At 43.0% G+C, this 16,124-nt stretch overlaps 1 protein-coding gene across 1 annotated transcript; it reads right to left on the bottom strand.

The window, feature by feature from the left end:
• Nucleotides 1-89: 89 nt before the first annotated feature.
• On the bottom strand, nt 90-10,705 carry slc9a1b (solute carrier family 9 member A1b). The gene is made up of 12 exons (XM_079231619.1): nt 10,597-10,705; nt 6,925-7,385; nt 5,960-6,210; nt 4,589-4,806; nt 4,298-4,494; nt 3,580-3,669; nt 3,397-3,467; nt 2,881-3,054; nt 2,193-2,307; nt 2,003-2,101; nt 1,657-1,729; nt 90-1,285 (listed from the first exon to the last, which is right to left on the bottom strand). Exons 1-12 carry the CDS (start codon nt 10,604-10,606, stop codon nt 1,065-1,067), a joined length of 1,980 nt encoding a protein of 659 aa, XP_079087745.1. The 5' UTR covers nt 10,607-10,705; the 3' UTR covers nt 90-1,064.
• Nucleotides 10,706-16,124: the final 5,419 nt, after the last annotated feature.

Genomic DNA, 16,124 nt, shown 5'->3' with positions numbered 1-16,124 from the left:
AGATAACCAGGATGGATGGGTGTAAAACATGCTTTCAAGGATGTTTCTTCTTTTTTTAAAAACTACAAAAAACACTGGACTTAAGCAATGACACATTCTTTATTTGACACATGAATTAAAGCTCTCTTTCATTTTTTTTCTTCTTCTTCTTCTTCAAAATAGAAAAATACTTCAACTGGCACAGACACAGAAAGCAATACGTTTTAAGGCAGCAGAAAGCTCAGGGCAGTGCAGATATGCTGGGTCAGTCGCCAGGAACACGGATATGTAGTCACACAACAAAACATCCACAGACTGCATTACTGCGGGAATGTGGCAGAAGCCCATCGGATCATATAGAGATCCATCATATCGGATCCATAGAGACGAGCGGAGCCCGGTAGACAGAAGCACCGTCATGTCCCTGAGAAAACACCGGTCCGCCACGCAGCCATGTCCCGGGTCAGACTACATGTGTGGCAGTATTTTAACACTCTTAGATTTGTGCTTTCTGGTTCACAGCCTGACCGATAACAATATAGATATCCTCAAGCTTTCTTTTTAATAATGAGAAACAAATAGATATACGATTTATATATTAGGGCATCGTCAGGCTCATCTTTGGTAGTTTGGGCAGCAATGCCTTGTTGCTAAATGTATATCTGTGATAGTAATATCACAGCACATCTTTATACTGCGCTTTGAGGGGGTAAACTCTGCCCATTTGGTGCTTCAAGCGTGTTAAAAACAAGTGCTTTGTCTTTTTTTGTTATTCCATTTGATGGAAGTCTGCTTGTTAAGACACAACATACGGACACTGCTCACTTCAGGCTGTAATATAATCCTGAAATGGTAAAAAAAAATGCCTCGTGGTTCATGCTTTGGTAATGTGTTACATGATATAAAATCCTCATGAACTTCTAGAAAAAAAAACACAAAAACAACACGATTTGCACATCACAAAAACAGGACATGGAAGACAGTGCTACTTCAGCAATATCAAGCTTTGCTCCGGCTGCAGCCACACGAGGAGATCCACCCTCTGGTTTCAATACTGTGATGGATGTGCTTCATCACGAGAGGTCCTACTTCTCCTTCTCCTCCTCATCCTCCTTGTTGTTTGGCCCGGGGTCACTAAGGCAGCGGGACAGCTTCAGCTGCTCCTCCTGCTCCTGGTCCGGCCCTCTGGCTCCGAGCCTCGCGGGGGATTCGCTCACCAGGCTGACTCCGTCGGGTGGGCCGGGACGCGGCTGAGCCGTCCGGCCCCGGGGGCTCTCGCTGTCGTCGTACGTGTAGACCCGGTCCTCTGGTGGACACAGACACAGAGCGGCGACACGTTAGCGCTAAAAGCATCGTCTACACGTGATCGCGGGTCTCTTTCTGGGTTTGCAGCCGTTGGCGTGAGCAGAGGCCACAGGGATGCACCCAGTCGTATTATTTAGCACCTTTTAAATGAGACATGATGACATTATGATCCAGTAATAAAACACATTTCTAATTAAAGTATCATCTTAGTTTAGATGTTATGTCATCATGTAAAATCAGGTATAAACTCTTACTACAACTGTTACTTCTTCTCTTTCTGAACCCAGAAACACGTCGATTTAAAGAACATTTTGGGCTTCACTGTGCCTCTGAATCTCCACGAGCAGCTTTCATCAAAAGATCCATGCTGACCTGGCTCAAAGCAGACTTTTCTCACTGCCGGAGTTTCCTGGCGGTTTGCAGGCACCGTGAGGTAGTGACTCATCTGTGAATGAGACGCCAACGTTTAATACCAACCAATATTCAGAGCCTTGAAAGTAAAAAGACATAAACCGACATGATAAAGTCCATTTAGTTTCACTTCTTCATAATCGTAGGACAAACCAACAAAGAGACATTTGGGCGTCATTGAGCTACTGATTGCCACATTATTACAAGCAACCATGAGTGAACTAGTCTTAAAAACAGTAGACAATCTATCATGAAGGACACACACAGCAGCTCATTCTAGAAGCAGACGCTCACAAGCAGAACTCACCCTCCTCTCCATCTCCACGCGCTGCTTCCTGAAGCGGACTTCACTCACGTTGTCCTCAAACGGGTCGGTGAACAGGTCGTGTCGGCTGTAGGAGCGAAGCTGAGGAGAAAAACTAAACATGAAGGACAGCGCCAGAAATACTGACAACATGAAAACCTGCACAAGTCCCACCCACAGACATCCTTCCTACCCTCTGCCTGGTGTTCTGCAGGTGTCCTCGCAGAACCTTCCTGATCTCCTGCTCACGGCTCTTCGAGATGCTCGGGATCGCCCGTCCTCGGGCCGGCGCTCTGGGCTGAATGTTCCTGTGGACACGAGTCACGTTTCATCACGTTGTAACCTAATTGTCTGTTTGTAATGCCGTATTTTAATACTTTCCAGAGGGAAACTCAAAGTAATTCCCACGGAAAAGGAAATCAGAAAAAAATACATTTTACAGAAACTTCTGCAATGGGTTTGTTAGTCAGTGCAGGAAATTAAAAAAACTGCTTGGTCCAAAATCATAATACTGCTTTGCGATAAATACAGCGGAAAAAAATGTGTTTAATTTGAAAAGAGCTGTACCGTGTTTGAAACCAATAAGTGCAAGGTGCTGAGTTAATGTAACATATTAAGTCTGATGATATTTTGGTACCATATAAATCATGTTTAACAAAATACATACATGAATGCATGTATTTTGTCAGGTAACAGTCAGTTTGGAGAAGCTTTCCTCACCACCTGAGCACAGAAACAACAGCGTCTCTCTCTAGCATAACGGATCCGCTGGTTCAGGTCTGTCAACACTGGACGGTTCCTTTGATAGAACCACTTCTGGTATTCAGACTCAGGAGGACCGAGAGGAGGACCCAGTCCGTCCTCCGGCGGCGGATACTCACTGCATGGACACGGAGGACGCCAGCGTGGGCAGCCTGGCAGCGCTGCCGCTCTCCACCAGCATCATGGCCTGCTTCATCTCCATCTTGTTGTAGAAGGAGATGAGCTGGGGCTCGGTGGAGCGCTCGCCCGCGATCAGCCACTTCTTCACGTAGGCCTTGTTGAACCGGTTCAGCCTGAGAGCGGCAGAGGAAGCACCCACAGCGCTTATAGAGGCTTCAGTGTTGGTCAACAACATCAACAACAACAACAGAGGGGTTCTAACCTACAGTCCTGTCGCCCTGAAGCACCCGACCTCTGCAGCAGCGGGAGAGATTGTGTGCAGTATTTTTAACTTTTAGTTAATTCCCTTCTATTATAATCTATCTATTTTACATCCTCATCACTCAACTCATCATTTAAAGCTCTCAAATTTGCATTTCAAACCAGAATTGTGACGTCACTAACAGCTCATGTCTTGGTGTCTTCCCCTCATGAGAGACAGCAACAGGGAAGAGACAGAAGTAACAAACTCGTACTTGTCTTTCCAGTGATGATGTCCATAATGGCCACAGACGTCTTCGATTCCCGTGAGGAGATGATCCAGGAACTGGACACAAAAAGGGGCTTTTTATATGCTGTTGGTGTCTCAATGATGCACAATACACAAACATGGGATTTGAAGGTCGTAAACACTGAAGAGATTCATGTATGGATCCTACCTGTGTGTGAATCTCCTCATTAATTGACCCTTTGCTCTCCTTCTTCCTCTTCACGGCCAGAAGCTCCACCAGAGGCCTGATCGTCATTCCCTGGAGACACAGACGTGTGTTACATGTATCCTCCTGTTACGCATCGTAACACTTACAGCAAGACAACGTTCCATCTGCTCCTCTCTTCAGTAAATACTAACTTCTTAGCGTGGACAAATGCCAGACTTGTGTATTAATATGTAAACCTAAACCAGGACCAGTCTTCTTCAGACTTTCCCTCATGTGAAAGGACTTTTATCTTTAGTATTGTTTGACTGTCTCTTTGGTGGAAAAGTCTCAGAACACATTTTATTGTAATGCATCTCAACTGGTGAACTTCTGTCATTTTTACATTTTCATCAATTATTGTTTGTTTTTTTTATTTTAATTTTTATGAATTATTATAATAATACTATTAACATATTATTCATATAATAATACTGTTGGGCTATTCAGTCATTTTGACTGGGTTATTATATATGTGTATATGTGAAAGTAAACAAATGAAAAAATGTGTTTTCATGATTTATACTAATATAAGAGAGATCAATAATGGTAACTGGTTACTTATAATGGAGGAAAAAGGAAAAAATAAATAATAATAAACCAAATTCCTGGTTGCTTGGTTTAACATTTTCTACAAGTACTTTAAAGCCGAATACAATACTAAAACTCAAAAGTGTGTCACCTGCACAAAGACCGTGAAGAAGATGACGGTGATGATGGCGGTGAGGAACATGCTCTTCCTCTCGTTGTCGGTCAGCAGGAACCCCAGCGAGAAGGCGATGGCACCTCGCAGGCCACCGTAGGCCAGGATGAACTGGTCCTTTTTGGTCAACTTCACGATGCGGAATTTATTAATGATGTACGTGAGGCCGATGACTCCTGGAAAGCACACAGAGGACAACGTGAAGAAGAGAACAGCCTTTCAAGTGAAGAGCGTTGCCCTCTGCGGTGCCGTGCAGTGACCGGCCCTCACCCAGCACTCTCGACACCAGACACAGGACCACGGTGAAAATGACGAAGGTCCAGTTCCAGGCGTGAGGACCTGCCACCGTGGAAACGCCGAGGAAGATGAAGATGAGCGTCTCGCTCACGCTGCTCCACATCTTCATGAAATATTTGATGGTGGTGTACGACTTGTGGGAGACGTTGGCCTCCACGTACGGCCGCATCGTCACGCCGCAGGCGATCAACCTGTTGGGGACGGGAAGGGACGCGCGGAGAGCGCCACGAACGAGGGAGGTTAGAGACGAGGTTTCTGAAAGGTTAAGGGCTGCATGAAACAGTGCAACTGTTAGATAAGATAAGATAAGATAAGATAATCCGCAGTGGGGAAATCGCAGGATTACAGCAGCCTTGCACACAGCCTTGCACACAATAGAGACACATTGTAAAACAATCAAGTAATATAAATAAAACAACAATAAACAGTAGTAAAACAGTAGTAAGAGAAGAATACAGTAGCAATTTTAAATTAACTGCTACTGTATTCTTCTCTTACTGTTTTTACTACTTAAGTTTATTGTAAGGTGTTGTCTATTTTTTACTTTTTTTACTGTTTTTGCACTATTCACGTTATGTCAGACAGAAGAGAAACACACTTTCAGGTCTTCTGTATGTTTGCACAGATGGAAGAAGTGACAATAAAACTGACTTCTGGCTTTGAGGAGGACCCAGCAAAATAAGCTTTTCATTGTACAGAATAACTGCCTGTTATCTGTGCATATGACAATAACAATATCTTGAATCTTTCTTGAATCTTGAAGATGGACACCACTCAATTATAAACCCACCATCACATCTGTGGAACCAGACCATAAAAACATTGTGCTCCTCATTCTCCTTCCTCATTAACATATGTCTTTTTTTTTTTTTTATCCAGATAAAAAGTTTAAAAACAACAAGTTGTGGTTTTATGACAGTTGTGTGTCGCTATGTTGTTGTTGTTGTGTAAATCAGCTGAAAAGAAGTGTTTCCGTTGGCTTAGAATGAGCAGTGTATGTCGCCATGTTCCTACAGTGGCCTAGAACGGACAAATTACAAACACTGGCTCGACAAAGTGCCATTTGTAGTTTCACGTCCGCTGCCGTAGTTCTCCCACACGCTTGGCACATGAGATAAGTTTCAGTTGGTTGCAATCTGCAACTTCACCACTAGATGCTGCCAAATCCCACAGACGGCCCCTCTAACGTGTTTGTTACTGATCTCTATGAGCTGCAAAGAGTCCGGCCACCCGTCTCCCCCGGAGTCCAGTCTATATGCTAAGCTAGGCTAACTGGACGCAGGTATAATCACCCTCTATGAATAGGTGTAGATGTCAAACTATTGAGAAGCGTCGAGCACTCACGACATGATGCCCGACAGGTGGAAGACCTCGGCGGAGAGGTAGGCCATGTAGCTGTAGAGGAAGACAAACAGGGGCTCGATGACGCGGGTGTGCGAGGTGAAGCGGGAGGTGAAGGCACCCAGGAGGCCGTAGATGGCTCCCACCATGATGCCGCCCAGCGAAACCACGAAGAAACAGACGATGCCGAGGAAGGCGTCGGCCACCGTCACGGTTCCCGCGTGAGAAAACTCCTCGAACAGGTGATACAGAACCTGAGCAGAGAGAAAGAGTTCTGAGCTTTATTTAAAGTCCAGTGGCTTTACAGCCCTCAGCTTTGGACTTGGTCATGCTCTCTTTTTCTTTCTCTCATTCTTTCCTCCCGTCCTCACTATCTCACTTCTTTCATTCCTTCTTAACTTCCACCTTTTCTTCCTTCCCTCTTTAATCCATTCATCTCTTCTATACTTCCTTCTTTCCTGCCTTCCTCCCATCTTTGTTCCTTCCTTCCTTTCTTCCTTCTTTCTTTATTTCCTTCCTTCCTTCCCTCTAATCCATTAATTTCTTCCATACTTCCTTCTTTCCTCCCGTCCGTCCTTCCTTCCTTCCTTCCTTCCTTCCCTTCTTAATCCATTAATTTCTTCCATACTTCCTTCTTTCCTGCCTTCCTCCAGTCTTTGTTCCTTCCTTCCGTCAATCATCCCATGTCCATCTTTCCTTTCATTCCCCCAAACGTGCCACTAATGTTAAATAATTTTGATAAAATGTCTATTTCCTCTTAGATTAGTGGGATACTATACATCTCCCTATTAGAAATACGTTGTTTAAATAGTTTTGAGCTGTAATCCAGAAAGTAAAGAGTGTTTTTGAAAGAAGTACAATATGTATCTCTAAGAAGATTGGAGTCGCTCTGGCGGTGTCCAGTGGCAGGAGGCTGACACACTCGAGTACATGTAAAGTACCAGCCCCTCCGGACCGCCTTCGCTCACCACAGTGACGGCGTCGTTGAGCAGCGACTCCCCGAACACGAGGATGTACAGCAGCTCGTTGATGTGGATCTCCTCGAACACGGCCAGGACGGCCACGGGGTCCACGGCCGAGACGATGGTGCCGAACAGCAGGCAGGAGAGCAGGTCCACGCCGGCCAGCTGGGCGCCTTCGATCTGACACACGCCGTAGATCATCCCGCCGATGAAGAAGGCGTTCCACAGGGTCCCCACCACCGCGAACACCAGGATGGTGCCCATGTTCTCCGTGAAGGCCCGGATGGGCAGGAAGTAGCCGGCATCGAGGATGATGGGAGGCAGCAGGTAGAGGAAGAAGAGCTCGGTGCTGAGGACGGGGGCTTCCTCTCGGATGGCTTTGATGATGCCGCCCACCAGCAGCCCGACGCCGATCAGCAGGCAGCTCTCGGGGACGACGTTGGACACTCTGGGGATGATGTGGAAACCTGCAGAGAGAGAGACCTTTTACTCATAGAAATCCACCTTCAGCGTCTGCACTGGCCAGAGTGGTTATTACATTCGCTTTATTATAAAAAATGTTCCGAGTGTCTTTCTTGTTCTAGGCCAGGGTCAGTTTGTGTTTCAGTGTCAGTCAGTTTCCTGTTTTATACATACATACATATAGCCGATGCTTTCACGGGTTAATGAATAATGAGGAGTATTTCATATCACTTTGATCACTTTTTTCCCTCAAATCTGCATTTTTAAGTGTTATTCTCAAAAGCCTGATGCATTTGGGGCCAGGAGTTCTTTATGAAATGTGTTGAAACATTTCATCAGAGACATGAAGGCTAACAGGATCACAAACTGATGCTTTTTCTCCGTTTTATATCAATGCAAAAATGTATATCTTTGGATTTTTGGACTGTCTGTTGGTCAAAACAAGCAGCGTGAACACGTAACCGTCGGCTCTGACAAATTGTAATTTTAAATAAAGAGTCAAAATAAAAAAGGCATACAGGAACATATTATGTAGTTTGATAACTGAAGTCGTGGTATCGGTCAATAAATATGGTTCAACAGGATGTAACAATTCCTGCAAGCTGCCATTACACACGTACATTACTAGAGTCTGCATTTAGTGATCCACTCAGTCTGCTGCACTTCACTGCAATGTCCTCATGAAATATAAAACACGCTGCAGCCGCGGGCGAACAGACCGGCCGCTTGTACGAGCAAACCGGCTGAACGGAAAACATCTGCGTGGGATGGATGTGATGCGCATTTTGACCGGGAACTCTTCACTATCGGCCTTTATTGGACGTTAGATGAGAAATCATGGGCGGCAACTTAATGAAATGTCAGAAAATAGAGAAAAATGACCATGACAAGCCCCCAGAGCACAAGTTAATGTTGGACACGTATATATATATATATATATATATATATATATATATATATATATATATATATATATATATATATATATATATATATATATATATATATATATATATATACCGCTTGTTTCGTCTAGAAATGTGTCCTAAAACACAAATGTATTGTATTTTATTAGCTGAAAATCCTCCCATTTCGGGACATAAACCAGCGTTGTTGAAGGGTTTATAAAGGGCTGATCCAGTCGATGCTGAACAGAACTTTGTCACTGCTCCTTTAGTTTCATGTTAGGCTGTTTGTCTCTCAGCTGAATGAGGCCTTGACATTCAGCCTCCTGGTCATGTGACCTCGGGGTCGAGGCTGCTCTCAGCAGCGTTTCATGCGGCCAGTGTTCCTTTGTGCCCCCCCCCCCCCCCCCCGACTCTGCACAGTGGGCTTCTTGTTATCGAGCAGTGCATTAGGACAGGAAGTCGGTCCGTCCCTGGTGGACAACAGCCGGAGGGAGCAGATAAGAAGCAGGGCTTCCCTCAGCCAATCAGAATCACCACTATATACCAGTATTTACCACTATATACCAGTATTTACCATTATATACCATTGTATACCAGTATATACCATTGTTGATCCTTAGACTGTCCTGTGGAGGAACTGTAATGAGGGACATGTCCTCAGATATCACGTCCTGCCTTCAGCTTGGTTTCACAAACTGTGGTTATTTCCACGCAGATAGAATTTGCATAAAAACACAAAAAGTTACTTCAACACTTTGTTACTTTGTGAATTTCTTAAACGCTCTGAAAATTTCACAGAGTCTGGATGGCAGCTGCTCAAAAATGTCATGGGTGGGTGGGATGAAAATAGAACAACATAAAATACCATTACAACAACACTGACAGTATAAAAACTATGCATAATAATAATAATAATAACAGTATATGATGAAGTAATTGAGTCAAAAAGACCGTACGATAAAGATTAAAGGAGTGAGAGTTTATCCTCTCAACATATCCTGAGTGTTGTGTACAGGCTAGAGTTCAGAGGCGAGCGATGACTTATGATGAATCTCACAGAGAGACATTTAATCTCCAATTAGCCTGAACAACTGCTATGAAACACCTTCCTCCAGGCTGCATTTAACCTCTAAGCCGTAACATTTGCTTACAGGCAGACGCTCACACCATCAGGCTCGTCCTAAAATAAGTTAGTGTGGCACGCAGTCAGGAGTGAAGCAGCTCTGTTGGGCCTGCAGAAGCTCGTTCTGCCTGAAATGAACCGAAGGTGACGAAGGCAAATAAAAGCTCTGCCACCAGACTTTTGTTTTTGTCTATAAAGCTCGTTGTATTTTCCTGCCTCTGGTTGTTGTAGTTTCTATTTGTGCAACTATTGGCTCTTAGTCAAAAGACGAGGCGTTGGATTTTTTTTGATTTTGTAAATATGGACTGAGAAGGTTGTTAACGTATGAAATGTTTAAATGAACCAGTTACTGGAAGAAAGACTGGGAACCAAGAGAAACGGATGCACTTCTTTTTGGAGTACCGTATATATGAAATCCTTCATTAAAAAAATGCAAATTGGAAATACATGTAAGGTTGTTGTATTTGTGTGCTACCGGAAGTTGCTTGGAATGTGTTTGATAAATAGTTGTGTATTGTAATCCAAACATGCACGCACACACATTATAGTATATCATATTATACATCACATTATATAGTATATAGTATATATATATATATATATATATATATATATATATATATATATATATATATATACATATATATATATATATATATATATATATTGTATATTGTCAGTTTGTGTAAATGGACTTTGGGACAACCTTCACCAACACCATGAAGAACTGCAGTAATCTGTGAGAACAACAAGAGTCTGAGTTTTGTTAATTTTAATATATAAGTTGTAGCTGCCGAGACCACAACATGTGAACATACTCTCACCAAACTCCATACAACACTCTACTAATTTAATATGTCAATTACAAAGTTGTGAACTGTCCCTTCATACCTTTATCAGATCCTCAGGACATGATGTCATGCCTTAGTGTGTGATCACTCAGCAGCTGCTTGTCTCTACACTCAAGTCCCTGTATCGCTGCTGTTCTTCTGTGTTCACTTCTGTCTGACGCCTCATCTCCTCTCCTCTCTCCTGACCTGCAGATCTGAACCGGTTTTGGAGCCAGGGTAAAGCACCCCTTCATCGTATGACACCCCAGCCCTCGTCCATGCTCTAAAGAGGGAAGTATTAGATGATTGAGCTGCAGGGAGTCCTTCTCTCATGTGCGTCACATGTGTCACTCACCGAGTTTCATGAGCAGGGCCAGGAGGATCCACAGCGCGATCTCAAAGGGCTTCCTGACGTATCCGTAGTTGAGGGTGAGGACGGGGAAAGCCTTTTTGGTGGAGTTATGATGATGGGGCTCGTCCCTCCACGTCTCGTTGTCTCCGACATCACGACTCGCGGAGGCGACGGAGACGCAAACGAGCACCAGCACGCAGAGGAAGCCCGCTAGAGGCGGACCGGCGGCGGCGCTCCTCTCGGACATGTTCGGGTTGCTTTTGACAGCTGAACCGCCGCCGCTGCTCAGCACTGGATCCGATGAAGATGGAGATAAGGAGAGGACGGGAAGCGAGCCGGGTGCGCGACGGAGAAGCGCGCACTTTTACGCGGCATGGTCAAATACCGCATAGATGTAGAAGCACAAATTATGCTTAATGTTGCAGAGCGACGCTGCTGTCACATTTAAATTAATAAATAACGCGTCCCACTTGCCCGCTGAGATGATTTAAAGGCTTCTGCGTTGTTGCCCTTGTTGCTTCAGACGCGTTATTCTCTCTTTTAACGAAACTCTCAGAACTTCATCAAGCATCAACATTTCTTCGGGCACATACTTTCACGCTTTTTCTCTCTCTAACTTCTAACGGGGCGGCTCATCCAAAACCGAGCCGAGAGACAGCGACCCCTGCTGGAGCGGCGGACCACCTGCAGTACTGCGCTTGAATACTATTATGAGGTACTTGTATACTAATATTTCTGTCGGCACTGGGCTTGTTCTGCTCAAAATTGTTTTAATACATTTTAAAAACTCAAAAGCCATGTTTCCTTCCAGAAGTCTTGACCCGGTTACTCCAAATAATCCACAGACTTTATATCTGAGAGAAGACCGACATCTCTACGGCCGGTACCTCCACACTAAGGGCAACTCACACCAAAACAATCTAGATTAATAAATAGCACTTTGAGTCGGAGGACAAATATGTATTCTGGATTTTCAGATCAACTTAATTAGGGGTCACTCGGGGTCACTCCCCTGCACACTTCATATTTAAACACACATGTCACTTTAACATACACTTACATTAACGTTATCTGTTTGTCTGAGCACTTTATCTTATACTTCATTTAATACCCATTGCACTGTTGTTGTCGTTGATTGTTAATTTTTGTTTGTCTCGTCTAACGTTCTAATCTAATCTAATCTGATCTAATGTTTATGCACCTTGCGCCAAGAAAAATTCCTTGTTTGTGTAAGCATTCCTGGCAAATAAACGGTTTCTGATTCTGATTCTGATTCTGATTACGGTTGTTGTTTTTTTACTTGTAATAGTTCTCCTGAAAGTACATTTAGCTGGTAATATGAATACAAATTGTAGTTACTGATCTGAACACATTGGTACGCATGATATTTATTTTGTGATTGAACAAACATGTTTATTTCCATGTTACATCATTTACATGTTCACACTTGAGAAAGAAAAAAAAAGCATCGGTTCAGGGGTGCAAGATCAATATTCAGTTACAGCAGCACATATAAAACATTATTATATTATTAGTTGCAGATGTTTTTTCAAGGTCTGCTGCAAGTTATCCAGGGAGGAGGAGGAGATAACTGGTCCCTCTACTGTCCCGACATGATTCCAGTCTTTCCTCTCAACTTCTCAAACAAAGTAAAGTAGAACATATTGCTATTTGAAAATAGCTTCCAGTTTTAGAAGAGTTTAGAATAAACACATGACTCACAGCGTACACATCCTCCTCGTGTCTGTCAGCCAGTAGTAAGAGGAATTAGTAAAACCAACTCCAGTGGCTGGTTCCCACAGTGCCAGAGCTCCGCCTCCTGCAGGCAAACACATTGACGGCTACTGGACCACATTTCATTGTTTGTTTTTACATAGTTATTTGGGAAGTACAGTCTGTTTCTGTTACAACCACACTAAATAAATGTCCTCTCAGCTACGTACAATTTGGGGGTTTGTGGATGCTATAAAAAAAAGGAAAGTATGATAAAGTTATAGCATCCAAGATTGCTCATACTTTCATACTGACACAGCTACCCAACTGGTCTTCTTTATCAAACCTGCATTCATTTATTTCTTCTTTCGGCCACTTAAAGGCCGCAGAATCAAGTTATGGACACAACACTGACATGTCATCTTTTAAGTTCATCCCGTGAACTTTTTAGCGAACACATTTACATATTTACACACAGAGCAATAGTGCCATTACTTTGGAGATGTGTTTGTGTCCACCTGATTAATATAAGTGGATATTCTCTCTCTTTTAGCTCGGTTTTTGGACTCCACCAACTCCTCTGTGCTTGTCCGGTAGTGTCGAGTGGGGTTTTAAAAACGTTTTTCTCTCAATTCATGTTAAATACAGACAAATGTGTCTTGTAAATAGAAGTTATGGTAAATCCTCCATTGGTATGATAGTGGTACCAATGCTGTTAAAGAGCCCCTGAGCAAGGCACTAAACTGCTGTTTCCTAGAGGAAAGGCGTACTATAACATATGAAGACTAAACAATGTGAAATACATATACAGATCTCATCTGAAAAGGTATGGAACAATGTCAGAGAACATGTTAACTTCCAGCACTTCCCTCGTCTGCGTTCCAGCCGCCTGAGTCGCTCCATTCAGACTGTTCAGTCTTCCGACAATTTCTGTTTCCCACCAAAGCTTTCCACATGGATGAAGCCTGAAGCCCTCGGGGCTGTTTCAATGTTTCCAAAAACGCTTTGAGAACATCAGTACATAGAAGTCGGCACGCAGATGTCAAATCTGTGAACGTATTTATTTAACAATTACATTAATTTGGCAAATTTGTTTCTAAACAAAGTAAATCATTCTGATTGTGGCATTTTACATGTACATACATTTCCTTTATTAAATGCTAGTATGAACATGACATTTTTATTTAGCAAACTGAAGATGCCATATGAGAACAGCTCTTGCTTAAATTAAAGTCCGCTTCGCAAATAAATACTCAAAGGAGTGACGCTGCTTTAGTGCAATCTACATTTCATATGTTAAAGTATAAGGAAGTGCATGTTTGACTGATTTATTTTATTAGATTTTCTGTGGTTATTTTTCTTATTCGTGTTTTATTGCACTATAAAATGCTGGAAATATCAACGGCTGCAGGTCCAACTTTAATGCAGAGATCCTTGTTGACAAATGAGATGCTAATTTAATGGATTAAAATACAATCACTGGTGAAGTTAAGATATGCAGAGTGGGCCAACTACAGGCTCACCTACACAGTACGAGATTACAAAAAAGGATGCATTGTTTGACTACGTCACTAATCCTCCTGCTGGAACTGAACAATGACTCAAATCTTTCCACCTGGGACATTTTTCCTTCAACGCCACAAAACACACGACCTCTCTCAAACCGTCTGCGACATACACGAGCAAACAAGCTGCCGCCGCCACGGCCCACAGAGCGGCTCACTGATGCCAGGCAGCTGCCTGTTTCAGACGGACTCTCTCTGCCATCTGCCTGGCGCTGTACAGGGACACGCCCATCCCCACCGCGGCCATCGTCATGGCGATGGGGTCGATGAGACTGCTCTGTGGCTGCATCCGGACCTCACCTGAGACCTGCCTCTGCACACAGGACGGACAGAGAGGTGACAGCAGTTAAACACACACTGGTCTGATAGGAGAGCGGCTCAACTTGTAGTATGCAAACCATTTTTACATGAAAGCTAAATTTAAATATCTCAACATCTGCGGCACGAATATTGGATTCCTCTCAGGATTAATCGTAATAACTCTGGTGACTTTCCATCCAGTGACATCATCGAGTCAATCGTATAATGTGTCCAATACTTTGGTTTACGACCAAAAACCTGCACAATAAAGATGTTTCCATGAGCCTCAGCTGCTCTTTGTGTTAAGTGCTAATTAGTTCAGGTTGAACTAAAATGGAGAACATGGTCAACAATGTGCCTGCTTAGCGTGTTAGCATGTTAGCATTAGCGTTTAGCTCAAAGCACTGCGGCCTCACGGAGCGGCTAGCATGGCTGGAGGCTCTTAGTCTTGTTTGTACCATATTTTGCACCAACGGCGGAAACGTTCAAGCCCAAATGTTCTGCCCGAGTGGCATTAATTAAATGGACAAATAAACAATCTGTCATGTCATGTCTCTTCCACTTGGACATGTCTGCTACTGTGAATATTCCCACCTCAATGCACTGTGACCACGTGGGTGTGGTGAGACAGTCAAAGTCGGTTCAGTTCAGTTCAACGATCTGTAGTTAGTGCCTCTGTGATGTCGCGCGTCATTCATGAAGCAGCTGCATTAAAAGCTGCTGCTTCTGAGCCCTTTCAGCATGTTGCATGGTGTCTAATCCATAGAATATAGAATTTAATTTGAAAAAAAGTCAAGACTTTGGCTCCCTGTCACAGTGCCAGCAAAAGATACGTCTTTGAGTCTGAACAGGTTATATATAACGTAACCGCCCACGAGGCACGCTGCATCAGCTCCCTGTAAAATATTGATAGACTCCCTTGATTCAAAGCATTTCTATAAAAAATATATGAAGATAATCTGAGTGAGTGTGACCCACCTGGAGGAGACGGAAGTATCCTGGAGTCAGTCTTCCCAGTCTGATGATCATTTCTGCTGCTGGAGCTTCTCAGACGAGCAGCAAGCTTCCTGAACAACAACACAAGTTTATGATGACAATGTAGTTGTAGTATTCCAACACTTTTCTTAAGGAGTAAGTATTAAATGACAGTAATTTCCTGATTGTTTTGATCTGTGACTCCTGAAGTTCTCCTCTCAGATCATTGTATGTGAATATATCTTTAAGGGTCTCCAGATGTTAAACTACAGTAAGTAAGGCAGTCTTTGTTGAGTAAAGTCAGTCAAAATGTTCATATATTCCTGTGGCAGAAATAGTTTGTTTTCTTTTTCTAGTTCTATTTATCATCTTCTGACACGTCAGATTCACATGGAGACATCTTGACCCCTGAAACATGGGCATTTGGAAAAGAAGATGGAATGACTGTATTTTATGAACATGTTGTTGTTTAGTTGAGCAGCAGATCATCTGGAAGTAACTGAGACACGTTAAAGAGAAAAGGTTTGGTAATTTACTTTTGGAAAAACAAAATGACAGGGGATCTTGCAGCCAAAAGCAAAGGAAGCGAATCTCAAAATATTTTATACTTGTACGTGCTTTTCCTCACCAGCTATCCAGCTTCTTCTTTTGCAAGTCTCACTCGAATCAATTCAATATTCAAGCAGAATTTCCTCACCAGAACATTGCATGTCGCCTCCAGTAATACAGTTTGTATCCCTCTGTGTTAAATATTACTGTTAATAACCCGTCAGTGTAAAACATCTCATTCTCACTGACGAAACAATCAAGTGCTTTGACCTAAAATGATCAACTATTTTAATTGATTTGATTAAAAAAATTCTTAAAATGTGAATATAAAAAAAAAAGCTGAGTATTTTTAAAGTTTTGACCAAATAACCAAAGAGTTATTCATCAGTCTTTAGGTGAAACAAAAAGGTCCGCCTCACAGTTTAGAAG

The sequence above is a fragment of the Taurulus bubalis genome (assembly GCF_910589615.1).
Source record: "Taurulus bubalis genome assembly, chromosome: 16".
NCBI classification, from domain to species: domain Eukaryota; kingdom Metazoa; phylum Chordata; class Actinopteri; order Perciformes; family Cottidae; genus Taurulus; species Taurulus bubalis.
Note: the sequence above shows the minus strand (reverse complement) of the source record. Positions and strands in the feature narration are given on the sequence as shown.